The following is a 16668-nucleotide window of genomic DNA, read 5'->3' on the forward strand; positions in this document are numbered from 1 at the left end:
TGACATAATGCATAAAGAATAACAAATGCTGTAGAAATATTGTTCATTTTGACTAATGTAGTTACTCTACCTAATATTAATAAATGAAACCCTCTTGGAAAGTGCTACCCAGACAGTATCTTATAAAATGACTCATACAGCTGTACTATTTGTTGATATGCATGCAGCAAGCACAAGAACCCAGAATTCCTTTTCCATGTTCACATCTGACAAGAGTGTGGGCTGCAGAGGTGAAGTGTGACGTATAAGTAAAGAGACAGACAGATGAGATTCAACACCCTGCCTGCTTAATTTAGAGTCAGTATAGGACAAGCGGAAAAACAGGGGTTTAAAGGGGATTAACGGGTCTAATTTGGCACAAGGGAACAAAGTGGTGCATGTGTTTGTCATACACCCTTGATTCCAGATTTAGCTGTGGAGAGGGTCTGGAAGTGTACGCTGCTTTATGACCCTTAAGTTTTTATTGGAACCCAGTGTGTAGGATGATGCAGTTCTGGAGAAAAGTGCACTCTGGACTCAAAGAAGTGAGATTACAAAACAGACTTTTGTCCTGTGAATCCATGTTATATTGACTTTAATAAATGCGTACATTGACAGATATTAATATTATGTGTAAGAATGTACTAGAGCTAAACACTTTAAAACATTATGTCCATCATTGTGTTTGTTTTGTCCATATAAAGGGCAAAGTCTGTCTATTCCTGTGTGTGACTTGGTAATGACCTTTACCCACTGCATGTGTTCATCTCATCTCAGTATCCAATGCAAAAAATGCAATAGTGGTTTAGCATACAGTGCAACAGGATATTAGTTTTATCAAATGACCATTAGTTTTTATGTTGGATTTTAAAGGGGTCATATCATGAGGAATCAAATTATGCCTTAGCCTTTTTCGAAAAAGCTTGATGTACTAGAAATCCTTTGTGACTTTTAGAACTCAAAGCATATTAAGTTCTTTTTTATGTTTTACGATATCCATAACATATATTACATTTCAGTTTGATCTTAGAGGTTTGTGTGGAACATTTTGATTTAAAGTTAATTTCACATGCAAAGAATTTTCTTAAAAGCACAATAACAAAAAATATCCAGTTAATTCTAGGGTTTATAATTTTGTAGTCTTTTTTTCAATAGTTGTTTCAGTAGTGACTGTTTTGGCACAAAAAATAATAATATTACATGCACACCTCCAGTAACTTTTTATCATTATTAGTATAATATGGCCCCCTTAAAACTAAGAAATCTATAGAAATAACGATGGATCAGAATAACAACACATTACAATATACAATCAAGAACATATGAATTACAATCGTAATGTATCACAATTTAATGTAATAAAATTTGAAAGGATTATGAAGTTTTAAAAAACAAATCCCTATTTTACACAGACAGAGCATATTTGTTTGATCTATACAACATGACTGATGTGTGCAAAATGCAGATAATTGCTTTTATAGTAACAAAGCAAAACTTTATCACCACTCCACTCGTCAGAATAAGTAGCACTTCAAGACTGTGGCACTTCCACTCCTTTCTGCTTGAGCTGTTGGTTGTACCTATACACACAAATACAAAGTGCGACACTCCTTTTAAATGCATAATTGTTTAGCCAAAGCACTGCAGGTGCTGAAGGAACATGATAGGTTGCTGAAAATATATACATTATTGTAAACTCAACAAAGAACAAAATGCTCCACTCTCCTGCCTCACTCTCTTTAACTGTTATGCTAAACTCTCCATTACCTCCAATTCACATTCCAGTGGATTTAATAGATGTGGATACACTGTATAAGAGCCACTTAACCTTTCCCATAAAACTCATGTAACATGAGTTACAGGGCACCTTCACAACCTCAACCAACTGCATTTATGCCCAGGGCCATAATAAATGTATCTAAACAAAATACGTTTCAAATACTAATTAATGTTAATACAATGATTAACCTTAAATAACTATGTCAGCCATAAGCAACTCTGGCACTCAAAGTCCACTATCCTTGGAGTTTAGCTCCATTTTTATTTCAACACAACTGAAAAAGTCTTCAGGATTTATATTAAAATTACAGGCAGGTGTGTTTGATCAGGGATGGAGTGAAAAGCTGCAGGTAAGTGGACCTCAAGGGCCAGAGTTCTCATCTCTGGACAATGCTGTAATATCTTAGTTTTTTGTAATATGTGTAATATATGAATGCAGAATTTAAAAATTGAAGGAATCAGTGATCAATTTACAAAACAAAAAAAATCACTTTACAAATAGACAAGCAATTTTAAATGTTTAAACTGGAATTTAAGTAATAAAATATAGATTTAATGCAACTTGCAGCTGCAAAATGTATAAATCATAACTGAAACACACTCTTTTGATACTCAGTGTCTCCCAGCAAAAGTAAACGCTGGTAGTAAATATGTTGTAGGCCTAAGACAAGTGTTATAAAAGGTTGTTGTTGTTTTTTGTAGTGTGAAAACAGTACATAACAAGAATTCATTTGAGGTTTAATTAAAAACAAAAACTGTCAACGTTGGTGAATAATTAATTAAAATAACTTCAGTAGTTTATTTAAAAAAATCTAATTAAAAAAATTTAGTAACTCAACAACATTTTATCATTTTGCAGTAGCCTGATAGTAAAAATGCCATAGTTTTTGATGTTGCTGCCCCAAATGAGATAATTTTTGATTATCTGCCAGTTAAATGCTTCTAATTCCAAAATAAATAATCTAGTTTACTTTTTACATTTTTATGCATCTAAGAATATATCGGGCCATATCATACACCCGGCGCAATGCGGCGCAAGGCACGGCGCAAGTGTTTTTGCTTTTTTTATAGTTTTGGAGTTTTGATTTTGTTGTGCTGCGCGTTGTTTTTTTAGTAGATGATTTTGCGCCCATTTGTGCGCCCATGGGCGTGCTGGTCTAAAAAAGAGGTGTGTTCAGGCGCATTGCTATTTTGAGGAACTGAAAATAGACTGCACCACAGACCAACTCAAACCTGATCTAGAGTCTGGCGCAATATTTTTTCTTTGTTAATTAAAAAGCGTGTTAGTAATATGCTCTTAGATTGTTAAAATAGGGCCCATTGTCTGCTTTAACAGCTTAAATCGCAGTTATTGTTAGTATCTTGTTGAACTTTAAAACATTGAACTCAAAGCCATTGCAACGTAATCCTACACCACTAAGCCTGTCACCTCTGTGTGTCGACTGATAGAAGTAAACACAGCTGACCTTAGAACAGTAATGACTAACCTCCATATTCTTATGAGCTGGATGCTTCCACACATGCCCAGGAAGAAGTTAACAGCAAACAGAGCCCAGTTTTTGGGGATGATCACCAAGCAGTACCTTGACCAAATTATTCCTAGAAAGAAACAAGAGAAAGTCGCAATTAACCAATACTGTGTTTAAATAAAATCCTCATTGCAAAATCAACTATTTTTGTGAATAAAGTAGGTTAAGGCCTTAGTCTTAATAAACCGACCCTTCGCAAATACCCACCCCCCTTAGTTACTGTTGCTATGTCCAACAAGCCATGCAGCTCTTAGGCCACACATCATGTTCTCACGCAGTAAATAATACACTGCGGAGCAAAGAGGATACTGACAACGCTCCGACAGACAAGACAGAGCTGGTTACTTTTGGTAAGAAACAAAGTCTCAGCTTTCAAATATAAAGTGACGTGACGTGTAGCTCTGCATTTATCCATTGTAAACTTAAAGAACAAAATGCTCAACTCTCCTGCCTCTCTCTCTTCTTATGCTAAACTCTCCATTACCTCCAATTCACATTCTACTGGACTTACTAGATGTGGATATACTGTAGAAGAGCCACTTATCCTTTCCTATAAAACTCATGTAACTGGACTTACTTGATGTGGATGTGGATAGCTCTGCATTTATCCCATCCAAGTGCACACACACAGCAGTGAGCAGTGAACACATTCAACAATTTAATTCAAACAATAAATACTGTTTTGTGGTTCTTTAATGTGTTGTGACAGATCATTGTAGCGCCTCAGTTCAAAAGGCACACCAATCATCTCTTCCTCTTTACTATTTATAGCACTAAATAAAAGAATGAACATCAAAAGGTATCTTGTTTTAACCGCGGAAAGACGTCAATACACACCATTTTTTAAGTTCAAGTCCACTGACATTAATCGATCGATTCTTCTGTCTGGTTTGCTTGTCGGACAAAATGGCAGATTCAGCATTATAATTTGTCAGATTGCCTGTCAATCAAACTCCCATGAAGGGTCAACTGAAACTTATATAGGTCAAAACTATCAAGACCATATGTGAACTGCTAAATGTAGTATGCAACGGTTTTAACAGTTATGCTGAGTGAAAAGATTACCAGTTTCAGAAATAATCCTTTTCAGAGTCAGAGAGAGAGAGAGAGAGAGAGAGAGAGAGAGAGAGAGAGAGAGAGAATATTTTCTTGAGTGTCAAATGGATCTACTATTCAGATATTTAGTTTCCTGGGTTCGTTTCAAATTCTATTTTCAGCCACACTAATCTCAGGTTACTATGAGGTTTTAGATGAGATATTCTCATCTACAGAACACTGACAACAGCTACTGATGTAGATAAATCTTGGCATCAGGCATCTCTTTGTTGCTCCATCTTGAATAAGTACCTGTGGCTGTAATGACGCAGGACTGAGAGACACTGAGCTTTTCTGGTGGCCGGGTCATATCAGAGAATCCAGCCACTACTAAACCCTGCAGGAGGAAAGAAAGAGCAAAACAAGAGTGAGCTTGCTCAAAGGCCTTGATCAGCAGTTAAATCCATGATATGATTGCATTCACCGCAGCATTACAACATTTCAAATTGCAAGATACAGTTTGTTCTGCCAGTTTGCATAATGCTATGTTGGTTTTGCTTAAAGGGATAGTACATCCAAAAATCACCATTGCCGTCATGACTTTTCAATCCTGTATGAGTTTGTCTTCAACAGAACACCAAAGGATAAGCTTAGCAGAATGTTTGAGTTGCACTCTTCCATATAATGAAAGTATATTAAAACCAGGGGCTGTCAAGCTGAAAAAAGCCACCATAAAAGCAGACCATGTGACTTCCACAACATATTCCAAATCATCTGAACCAATATGATTATTTTGTGAAATTTAAGTTGTTAATCACTAAAAGCCTCGAAACTCCTACTCGCCAGGTATGGTCACTGTTTTCTTGTATAGAACACTCTATATTCACTTTATATATACTCAACATTTCTGCTAATTCAATCTTCTTTTATGCTCCACAGAAGAAAGAATGGGTGGTTAAATGCATGGGAGTGAGTAAATGATGAGCAATTCCTTACTATAACTAGTAATTTGCATAGCATTCTCTATAATCAAGTAAAACACAAACATCCAAGGCCAAGACGTTCTACAGTCTAGCCTCAGAACTGCTACAGTACCATGTCAAATCAGAAGACAGTAAAATGTGATGATGAGTGCTGTATTTTAATATTTGACCATTTAAACTGTAAGAAAACAAACAAGACCTCACCCATTTAAAAACTGGTGCCCAGAAGAAAACAGTCTTTGGTCCTGAAAAAAATACAAATAAAATATTAATAAGCAAAGTGCTTATTAATGTGTAGAACATTCGGTGGTGGTTGTTTTTAATTTGATGCTCCGAATTCCTTAAGAATAGACTTCATAGAAGAAAGAAGCTTGGAATCAGATATGATACACCTTCAAATGACATACAGTACATGATAAGAAGTAATCTTTAAGTCGGAGCAGGAGGTGTTGGAGTAGGCTAAGCAACGTGTTTACACTGTAAATTAAAATTTGCCTTCAACAGCACATACTGTAGCACCAATGTTTCCATCAAGATCTTTGGAGCAAACCAAAGTGGAAAACCAGGTCTAGGTAGTGATGATGGAGATCTTTCAACAATAGTGACACATACAGCTGCACATAAGACTAGCATATTCAAATCGTCCAAAAATTATTTCATAAAACATTTCAAATGTATGAATGCTATTGTATAGATGGAAAGATCTGCAAACAAATTATATTAGAGCTTTTCTCAGAATTAACAACTTAGGTCCCATGGTGAGAGTCTTTCATATGAGTGTATATATTTTTTGTCAGTAGCATGTATATTTCTTTAAACTTAAACTGTTAAATGTCTGCATGAAGGTGTGCCTGTGCTTTCGTTCTTTAAAATAAATAATGCCTTTAATCGTGCCTCAAGCGTCCAAATTCTTTTTGGGGCCACAGTATAGCTGAGAAAAATACCATGGAGATTATCTAGAAAAGAGAATTCAGATGCATCATATGTTGGCCTAATTACATAAACGCTTCAACATAAGAATAACATATTCCAATATTTGACAATGACCGACTGCTAGTGGGAGCAGAGTACTTTCTTTACCAGCAGGATGATTGTAGAGAGGTCTTAATTTAGGCGGCAGCATTAACTCGATCCTGTCCAAGGTTCGGTGATATGTCGCTCTCAGACCACCGGAGTAAAAACGACATGACTGCAATCGTAAATAAAGTCTGCTGCTACTCATGTTCATTCACTGCAGTGACAAAAGCACGCGGTCGATGAGAAGTTATTCTGCGCGCACCTTCTCTCCACCCTCCGATACGACCTATCACAATGTCATCATCATCACCAAAAACACGTCTTGGTTGACAGCGAGCCTAGAAACACAAACATGGAGATAAACGTGAGACTGATCTTGAGAAATAGTGCAAAAAAACGAATGAATGGATGATTGAATAAATATCCAATCTCTCAGCCTACATATATTCTAAAATGGGCTCGTTGGCTCTCTACAGGGAAAATGTGGTCATATGATCTATTAATAGGTAACAGCCTTTTGGAATATTAAAGCGCATGCACGTGGCGCTCATCATAAAGTAATAACGGTTTCCGTCCAGCAGATGTCACTATCGGCCCAAACGACGCCTGCTGAAAATACCGGTTTGGTTTGTGGTATGTAACAAACAGGGTGAGGATAAAATACATTTGGAGAAACTGCTTTTCTTTTGTTCAAGTCTTTAAATAATATATTATGAAAATGGAATGCAATCTCTCTCTCCCTCTTAGTTAGCCATATTTAGCAACAGTGTTACTACTTAGTGGACCATACTCGATTGCTAATAGCCTACAATTTTGACCCATTTGAATAAAACTAAACAAGTTTTATGGGTGACCACGTCCTCTTTTTGTTTAACGGGAATTCCAAATAGCATAAAACGTACTGGGATGTATTCCAGAAAGCAGGGTTAACTTACCGTGAACTAAACCCTGAACTCTCGGTTGATTAACCCCAAACCTTGTTTACTCGAGGTATGTGGTTCCAAAAACGTGTCTGGGAGTAAGTTCATTCAACTCAGAGTATGTTCCTGATTAAGACATTCTCAACAGAGCGACGAATCGACGAGTCAGTATGGAAACGGACGCTAAGAAAAAGTGCGTCAAGCTGTTTTTTTCATAGACATATAAATATTTATATGGCTATGGTTTCTTCTTCTTTTGTTCATTAGTTGATTACATGCTTAGTGCATACCGCCACCTAATTGATGGCTGTGCAATAATTTTTATTTTTTTTCCATTTAAGTGAAAGTCGTGACATTTGTCAAGTATGGTAACCCATACTCGAAATTGGTGCTCTGCATTTAACCCATCCAAGTGCACACACACAGCAGTGAGAAGTGAACACACCATGCAAGTGCACACACACAGCAGTGAGAAGTGAACACACCATGTATACTGTATATGTGGGTTAATTGCCTTGCTCAAGGGTACTTCAGCCATGGGTATTGAGGGTGGAAGAAAGTGCTGTTCATTCACTCCCTCCCACCTACAACTCCTGCCAGCACCGAGACTCGAACCTGCGACCTTCGGGTTACAAGGCCAATTCTCTAACCATTAGGCCATAGCTGCCCCATTTTTCTCTAACCATTAGGCCACAGCTGCCCCATTTAGTTTGCGTGTATTGTTTGGTTTTTATTTATTTTTATCCGCTTACTTACTCTTAAACATACCCGGGTATGTCACATAACCTGGGGGGTATTCCAGAAAGCAGGCCGGGTATGTCACATAAGTATGTTTAAGAGTAAGTAAGTGGATAACCTCAACTTTCAGTTCCAAAAACGGAGGTAACTTTCAGGGTATGTTAGTAGTCAGCAACTCACTCTCTGAACTTAACCTGCTCCGGAGCAGGTTATGTTTCCAGGGTTAGTTCACTTCAGCGAGCCTTCAGTGGGCGTGACAGATAGCGCACGGCATTATATAATATTACAATATGTAATATAGCTTATTATATATACATATATATATATATATATATATATATATATATATATATATATATATATATATATATATATATATTTTTTTTTTTTTTTATATTTTTTTTTTTCACTTACCGTGAACTAAACCCTGAACTCTCGGTTGATTAACCCCAAACCTTGCTTACTCGAGGTATGTGGTTCCAAAAATGCGTCCGGGAGTAAGTTAATTCAACTCAGAGTATGTTCCTGGTTAAGACTCAAGACATTCTCAACAGAGCGACGAATCGACGAGTCACTATGGAAACGGATGCTAAAAAAAAGTGTGCCAAGCTGTTTCTTTCTTCTTTTGTTCATTAGGTGTTTACATGCTCAGTGCATATCGCCACCTAATGGATGACCGTGATTTTTTTTTCCCATGTAATCTTTAATACTTGAGAATGTGAATTATATTTTTTGTTTTATGCTAATTATATATTAAGTCATATCAGATATGTATTTTGATTTAGAATTTAGACATTATAGAAAATCCATGTGTGAGATAATATAACATGTAATAAATAAAATAAATAAATATTTATAAGTTAAACATTACCTTGTCATAGTGTTTTATAATTTATACAGATAACTCTTATATATGGCAATAAAAGAAATAATCATATTAGAATAATGTTACCTTATTTATTACTTATATTAGTGCTTCCTCATTAACATATCAAAAAAAAAAAAATATATATATAAATATATATATATATATATATATATATATATATAATAAGCTATATTACATATTGTAATATTATATAATGCTGTGCGCTATGTGTCACGCCCACTGAAGGCTCGCTGAAGTGAACTAACCCTGGAACATTACCTGCTCCGGAGCAGGTTAAGTTCAGAGAGTGAGTTGCTATGACTACTAACATACCCTGAAAGTTACCTCCATTTTTGGAACCGAAAGTTGAGGTTATCCACTTACTTACTCTTAAACATACCCGGGTATGTCACATAACCTGCTTTCTGGAATACCCCCCAGGTTTCTTTTCTTTTGCCAAATATTATCTCCATGTACACAGCCTGCTTTTGCTTATGCCACCTGGGCATTAATTAGACACTATATAGGCCTACATGCTTATTTAAATAATGTATACAGTTGTAATAATACATAATGTTCCATTTGAACTAAGATTACAATTTTAATACATAATAAACGTGCGTGAGTTTCAGATGAATTTACAGGTTTAAATAGCTTACTAGGTTTACATATGGCTCAGTAAAGCCCTGACATTCGGTTCTATTTATTTAATGAATCATAATGCTATCGTATTATTATGTTTTAGATATTAACCACTGGTCGATGACCATAATGTTTGTATAAACTGTAGGTAACAACTGGTAAAATGTACACCTCGGTCATAAAAACCGTAATGATACCTACACTTAAATATTTTCTTCTCAGCCATGTCATCAATTGCTCTTGAGCGAAATCTCCTCCCATCCGTTGTCTGATTGGCATTTCGCAAGGATTCCTGGGTAGTTAAAGTGTGCGGAGCCTGCATCTATGTGGGCTTCGCGGAAGACCGCTTCAAGGGTACAAAGGGGGCGCTGCTGAGCACACTTCAGAGCGTTAAAATGCTGAATGGGACGCCATACGGACTTTTAAAATCGGCGAGCACGAGTCTACGAGACCGAAAGTCCACATGAAGTGCGCCATTTGGGACAGGGCCTAAGAGTAAATATGGTTCGAATAGCCTATATTTTAGGTAAGGAATAATTGACGACGGAACGTTGAATTATTAGAAAAATAATGCACACCCGAGGTGGTGATGCGGCCACGGCGCGAGGCTACTACTTTGTCTGGGCCTACTATAATTCAAAACCATGATGTAGCCTTATTTTAGGCTATTGCATTACCCCAGATATAGAATGGGGCTCACATCTTTACCTATCTTAGTAACAGAATAGATAATAGAAACAGAGCCCTTATTATTTCGCACTTTGCTCAGTGAATTCAATTGGCAACTCAGAATATGGGTAAATGAAAATATGTTATTTTGCATATTGCGTAGTACGAAGAACAACGTTTCTCTAGTGACATCAGAAAACAACTAGAACAATAACATATGTATGGTTAAAAAAATTAACGTTTGTGGATTGCTTGTGGTTGGTTGTTGTTGTTTTTGTTTGGGTGTAATACATTGGTATTTTCTGTTTCATTCCTTGAAAGAAGTTCCCTTTTTAATATCAGTTAATAAACAATAACAGTAACTTATGTATTTTTTAACACTTATGTAATTCCTTTAACTGTGGGGAAAACAATGCCACAGTTGAATGGTAATCATTTCCTGAATCTTGATCCTAACCATCTTAATTTTAACCCTTAAGATAAATAAAAATCTAAGAACAAGGACATTCAAACTGGTATCTGAGGCATTTTACAAAGATTTAAAAGAACAATTATAATTCTTCAAAATTAAAAAAATAATAATAAATGATTAAATTAAATTAACAACTTCAGTTTAACAAATTAGAAATTAAGGGCTAAATCCCTATCACATACGACTCTTCTGAGGTGTTGTTAGTAATTTCAAATATGCCTGAAAATGGATATGTTGTCTGATATATAACCTTTATTCAAAACTGAAGTAGAAAGAAAGAAAGAAAGAAAGAAAGAAAGAAAGAAAGAAAGAAAGAAAGAACTATCATGGTTGACTAGATGGGAAGATTTGTAACACTTTCCAATGTACTTCTACTGGACCCACAAAACTGGACAAACACAAATCAGAAATCAAAATAAATAGAAATTTAAAATAAATGTATTTTCTATTTTTACATCTTGACGTTTATTTACACAGGATAAGTGGAATATTTCTAAACCATTTTAATTTGTAGAAGACATAGGCTATTGAAATGTTATATCAAAGATTGAGACACATAACACACAAATATAGTCTCACTAAATCATTCCCTATCAGTTTCATTCCCGTTGAATTAATCAGTAAATCAACTGAACTGAAAAATAAAACTATATACAAATCAGTATGGCAATAGTTTTTCAGATCATGCTGATTTACTCATGAACAGGAAGGCTTTTATTTTGAATATCTGATTTGCTTATCATGTGCTGAGGAAACGGCAGGGAGCGCACGGAATTTACAGGAACTTATGCGGAGTGTGTTCTTCTGAAACCCTTGGTAATCACGGTTGATTTCTGGATTACTCTGACCTTGTTAAGTACGTTCTTCCTACTAAGTTAGCATTCCTGAGGAATAGTCGCCACCAGTTCACCGAAGGGCGGATGCCGTGACTGCATTTTTCACTGGAATCACTGTGAAACTTAGGAGGCAAGCCATTCAAGACCCAAAGATTTCATTTAGCCTACATTGTAAACAGATGACGCCGTCATAGCTATAGTGAAAATATGCGCTGTAATATATTGAGCTTATCTGACAGAGGCGTGTCATTACATTACATGAATAAATAAAAAGCGGAAGTGTTATAATAAGTCACATGCAAGTGTTTATTTCTGTGGAAAGTCCGGTATATCTCTGTCAGAAATTCCCGATAGATCGTTGTTCACTATACACATGGTGTTACTAACGTGCAAATAATTATAAATTGTGCAAAACACATGAAATAACTAAGAGTATAAGCTGTGCGTCATGGTAGAGGCACTGAACCTGAGAACACTGTTCACAGCTAACGCTTCTTTCAGCACGTCTGCTTGCTGCGAGAAAGTTTTCGGACACTTATGTTGCATTATTTGTTTGCAGACATCACTTTGATAAGTTTGGGGTCGATAAGATTTTCGAATGTTTTTGGATGGATGTCTTACTGACCAAAGGCTCCATTTATTTTATTTTTACAGTTAAAATAGTAATATTGTGAAATACTATTAGAATTTAAAATTGTTTTCTATTTTAAGATATTGTAAATATAATTTATTCCTGCGATGGCAAAGATTCATTTTCAGCAGCTATTTATCCAGTCTTAAGTGTTATTTTCAGGATTGATGAAAATGATGAATGAGCAGCATTTATTTGAAATAAAAATAACATTTATAAAAGGCTTTACTGTAACTTTTGATCAATGTAATGCATCCTTGCTGTATAAAAGTATTATATATTATACATTTGTGTGTATGTATAATTAAATTTGTATTATTTTAAAATAATATTTAAGACATTTTAGACAAAAATATGATGAGAATTGTAATTGTTAGAATCTTATTATGCAAAAAATAATATAGTTATAATGGTAACACTTTAGAATAAGGTTCCATTAGTTAATGTTAGTTAACTACTTTAGTTAACATGAACTATGCAAGAACAATCCTTCTACAGCATTTATTAATCTTAGTTAATGTTAATTTCAACATTTACTACTGCACTATTCAAATCAAAAGTTGTGCTTGTTAACATTAGTTAATGCACTGGATTAGCATGAACTAACAATGCATAACTGTATTTTTATTAACTAACATTAACAAAGATTAATAAATACAGTAATAAATGTATTGTTCATTGTTTGTTCATGTTAATTAATACATTAACTAACATTAACTAATGGAACCTTATTCTAAAGTGTTACCGTTATAATTTCATGTCTTGCATTTATCCATTTTCACTGTTTATTTTCACAGAAAACTGAAGGAACAATTTACACCTTCATAACCTTCATTTAAATCAAAGTTTTGTTTGCAAGAACAAACCTGATCGCCCCAAACAAACACAGACCATTGTGGTGTCTGTTTTCAGTGCAACACTAAGCATACTGTAAAAGTCTAAATACTTTTTGTGGTCACTGTAGCTTTGCTTTGCTGCAAAGAACTAAATCTTTAAATTCAAAAATCCTAATGAATATTCTAGATTTAAAAAAAAAAAAAAAATTGAAATTGAAATTAGCACTGGTTAAAACAAAGAGTTATAGTCTTTTTAGTGTGTAAAATTCCCCCTGCTCTTCTAGTGTGGCCGGAAAAGTCCCCTTGATAAGCTATATACATCTGTTTGTAGATTGACAGCAGACAAACTGAGACATGCTGCGTCTTCTGATCATTTTAAGTTTGCTTAGAGGAGGTCGGTAAATGGTAATTGTCTCCTAAATCATATTGCTAAATCTGACACTTCTCTGGCTGGATGTTTCTAAACTGGATGGAGATGGTGGAGGTTTATAACAACTTACATTTTTATTCCACAGCTTATCTTTCAGAAATTATAGCACGAGGACACACAGTTGTTAAGTTTGGAAAGGATGCTTCATTCTCTTGTACACTGTCAGACGCGTCTGGCGTCAAACAAGTCACCTGGCAGCGGGTGCGAGACCAGGAACCGGTACAAACTCTGGCTACATTCAGCGAGCTCTTCAAACAACATGTGGATGATCAATATGTTGGAAAAGTCACTTTTACCGCGGCGTCAGTTAATTCAACGTCCATTGAGATCAAAAACGCAACATTTGAAGATGAGGCTTGCTACATTTGTTCCTTCAAAGTGTATCCATTCCAACCTAAACGACAAACCTTGTGCCTCGCTGTTAAAGGTAAGCGAAATACCTGCAACCATGAAAGTCACAAAGCTTATATCTCAGGTATTGTGTCAATTTGGGGCAGGCTGTTACATATATTTTAAATGTTTAATTTTATACATTGGTTTGATATATATATATTAAAACTGATTTATGAATTATTTTGTTTCATAATTATTTTTGCAGTTTTGAAATGACTGAAAAGCAATTACTGGTGTATAATAGGCTGTTTAATAGCAGGTTCTGAATGTGACAACTTACCCCATATACAGTAGTTTGGCAATATTCCCCATACTGAGAACACACATTTTATGTGAGATAAATGACCTTTTTCCAGGGCAATAACCGTGAAAATGCTCAATTGCTGTTTTTTAGTCAAGTTATGTCACAAGTTATGTGTCAAAAGTAAACCTACCCTGAGAAATATTCACTGGAATAAGAAGTGACAACTAGCTTCATTCTCCTCTGATTGGTCAGAAAAGTGTGCAGTATATGTTGTCTAAGTAAAAAACAAGCAAGCTCATTCAGGATAATGCAGATATGTCCAAACTGGTAAAGGGATGGTGTGAATCAGAAGATACTCAGAGATTTGTCATTGGATAATAATAATTGCATCTTAATGCAGCACCAAACAATGTGCTCAAGATGCAACTGAAACTTAAATTCAGTTTCCAGTTCCAAAAAAATGAAAGGAGTGCATGCAGCCAATAATCCACTGTATTTGTTAAATAATATTTCATTAAGCATATACAATATTTAGTTATGCCTTAATAGAGAACCAAATAATAAGATGTTTCTTTATAGTGCCATATAATTTTGTGTGTAGCATTATAATATTGTATGTAATTAACTCATAATGCTGCTGCTATTTTTGCAGGTATTTCAGAAATAACAGCATCAGTGAATCCTGCACTCAGTTCTGATCCAGATGTTGTAGTCTCATGTTCAGCCACTGGTAAACCAACTCCAACTATCCAATGGAAATCTGCAGAGAAAGAGCTCGACAACTTTAGGTCAAGTAATTTTACAACTCTCAACAAAGACAGCTCAACCACCATTACAAGCAACCTCACGGTTCCACTGTCACAGTTTCATGGGAAGTACGTGGAATGTGTGGCTCAGAGTGACAGCATGGAGAAGAGCGGCCAAATCTATGTGCCTGAAGTAGAATATAAAGGTATATTGATTTGACTTCTAAAACATAAGTGTTTGGTGTGGTAGTGACATAGTGGATTATAAATTATATGGACTAACAATCAAATAATCAAGCAGTAGCAATATTGTATTTTCAGAATCAGGCTAAAAAAAAAGATGCATGTGTATATTCTTAAATTAAATAATTTTCATTAATATTTACATGCCGAACAACCTTTTTGTTTCACAGAGAATAAAGTCACAATAAGAAATTATATCATTCCCATGCTGGTTGTGGTTATCATGAGTATTGCCATTATTGCTACCTACCTTCACACAAAGTTAAGTGGTAAGCTGAAAAAATATTACTATCTAGTTATCAGGACATATATACTGTCATGTAAAGAACAGCATTATTTTGTATATTTATTATATATACATATGTATATATATATATATTATATATATATATATATATATATATATATATATTATATATATATATATATATACATATGTATTTTATTTTTTTCAGATAAAGATCAAAAATCTGCTTGTCTGGTTTGAACTACTGCGCAGCAGCTACTTTATTCAGAATTTACACATCTTTCTGATGCATTTTTTTTCATCTGCTAAAAAAAGTCACTTCCTGTTTACATTAGTGAATAAGCTAATTTTTAATATAATGGTATAAATATTATCTGTTCACCTGAGAACGTCTGTATTTTTCCACAATTTCTATATCCTGCATCTGCATTTTAAGTTCTTTCTTGTAACATTCTGTATTGTTTATTGTTGTGAGATTTGTCTTTAGGATTTTAAACAGGTCTGTTACAGGCAGCTTTCTAAGAGTAATATGCTTTTAATCTGTTGTAAACTTTAAGCTGTTTGGTATTTATTGTGTTTGTGCTACCAATTTAAAATGAATATATCAAATTTGTTTTTGTGCATTTCTTGTTTTATATATATATATATAAAATTTAAACTTTTGTATTAGTGGAATTTGTTTGGTTTTTGAGTTTTATACATCACACAGTAGAATATATATTTTTCTACGCTATGTATGGCGTGTGAGTCCTTAGGTGTTCATGTCAATTACTGAAACTCACAGAACCAGACATGAAACTGTGCAAGCCACAAAATGCTTTAGCAAACATCTTTTGCACTAATCTACAACATACTGGCATGCTGTTCAGCAAAGCTACAGGTCACCTGTTCATAATGCTCAAAGTTCTGAAATAAAACATATTTGTTGAACTCAAACACTCATGAGGTGTCAGTCATTGATGGCTAAACCACCACACATAGCGATTTTGCCATTTCAACCTTTTTTTTTTTTTTTTTGTAAACATAATTTAAAAAAATAAATGTCCAGACAACAAGAAAATCTCAGTTTATTGGCCCTCAGGTAGTGTAACTGTTGTTTCAACTCAAAAACGCATGTTTAAACAACTGCATCACCAAAAAAAGATGACAAAACATTTTAAGGCAGCAGGGTAATAACATTTCTTAAGTTGACTCAACAAATAGTTTTTTTTTTTTTCAGTGTGAATACAAGAAATCTCTCATGTGAGAGTGACTCAAGTACAGTATCTTGTTAGTCATATCCAGTGACACTCATTCCAGCTTAGTATTGTTTTAAATTATGCAAGGAAAGTACCTAAAGTAACCACAATCCCCTTACATTACTGAAATGTAAAATGTAAATAACTTACCAAAAATGTTGTGCTTATTTCTTCTTAAATAACTAACATTTCG

General features: G+C 34.7%; 2 protein-coding genes across 5 annotated transcripts; one reads left to right on the forward strand and one right to left on the reverse strand.

Moving 5' to 3' along the window:
* Window positions 1–557: 557 nt before the first annotated feature.
* On the reverse strand, window positions 558–8436 carry LOC109081871 (mitochondrial pyruvate carrier 2-like). Of its 4 annotated transcripts, none has more exons than XM_042731249.1 (6): window positions 8395–8436; window positions 6353–6660; window positions 5510–5550; window positions 4635–4719; window positions 3246–3357; window positions 558–1559 (listed from the first exon to the last, which is right to left on the reverse strand). In XM_042731249.1, the coding sequence occupies exons 2-6, from the start codon at window positions 6531–6533 to the stop codon at window positions 1511–1513; spliced, it is 468 nt and encodes a 155-aa protein (XP_042587183.1). In that variant the 5' UTR covers window positions 6534–6660; window positions 8395–8436; the 3' UTR covers window positions 558–1510. The 4 variants fall into 4 exon arrangements, with proteins under 4 accessions (XP_042587183.1, XP_018952382.1, XP_018952380.1 ...); XM_019096837.2 differs by lacking the exon at window positions 8395–8436 and adding an exon at window positions 6764–6842; XM_019096835.2 differs by lacking the exon at window positions 8395–8436 and having other exon boundaries at window positions 6353–6840.
* Window positions 6880–16173, forward strand: LOC109066378 (OX-2 membrane glycoprotein-like). The gene is made up of 5 exons (XM_042731024.1): window positions 6880–6955; window positions 13450–13791; window positions 14654–14953; window positions 15161–15259; window positions 15446–16173. The coding sequence occupies exons 1-5, from the start codon at window positions 6904–6906 to the stop codon at window positions 15475–15477; spliced, it is 825 nt and encodes a 274-aa protein (XP_042586958.1). The 5' UTR covers window positions 6880–6903; the 3' UTR covers window positions 15478–16173.
* Window positions 16174–16668: the final 495 nt, after the last annotated feature.

Source organism: Cyprinus carpio, chromosome A1, assembly GCF_018340385.1.
Source record: "Cyprinus carpio isolate SPL01 chromosome A1, ASM1834038v1, whole genome shotgun sequence".
Taxonomy (NCBI): Eukaryota; Metazoa; Chordata; class Actinopteri; order Cypriniformes; family Cyprinidae; genus Cyprinus; species Cyprinus carpio.

Excerpts from the sequence above, each read along its gene's own strand:
- LOC109066378 (XM_042731024.1), top strand. The coding sequence starts at position 6,904 with ATGTCACTATCGGCCCAAACGACGCCTGCTGAAAATACCGGTTTGGTT. Across the intron at positions 13,792-14,653 it reads CTTGTGCCTCGCTGTTAAAG|GTATTTCAGAAATAACAGCA; the intron begins GTAAGCGAAATA and ends CTATTTTTGCAG. Across the intron at positions 15,260-15,445 it reads CCTTCACACAAAGTTAAGTG|ATAAAGATCAAAAATCTGCT; the intron begins GTAAGCTGAAAA and ends TATTTTTTTCAG.
- LOC109081871 (XM_042731249.1), bottom strand. The coding sequence starts at position 6,533 with ATGAACATGAGTAGCAGCAGACTTTATTTACGATTGCAGTCATGTCGT. Across the intron at positions 5,551-6,352 it reads TCTGCTCCCACTAGCAGTCG|GACCAAAGACTGTTTTCTTC; the intron begins GTCATTGTCAAA and ends TATTTTTTTCAG. Across the intron at positions 3,358-4,634 it reads CTGCGTCATTACAGCCACAG|GAATAATTTGGTCAAGGTAC; the intron begins GTACTTATTCAA and ends GTTTCTTTCTAG.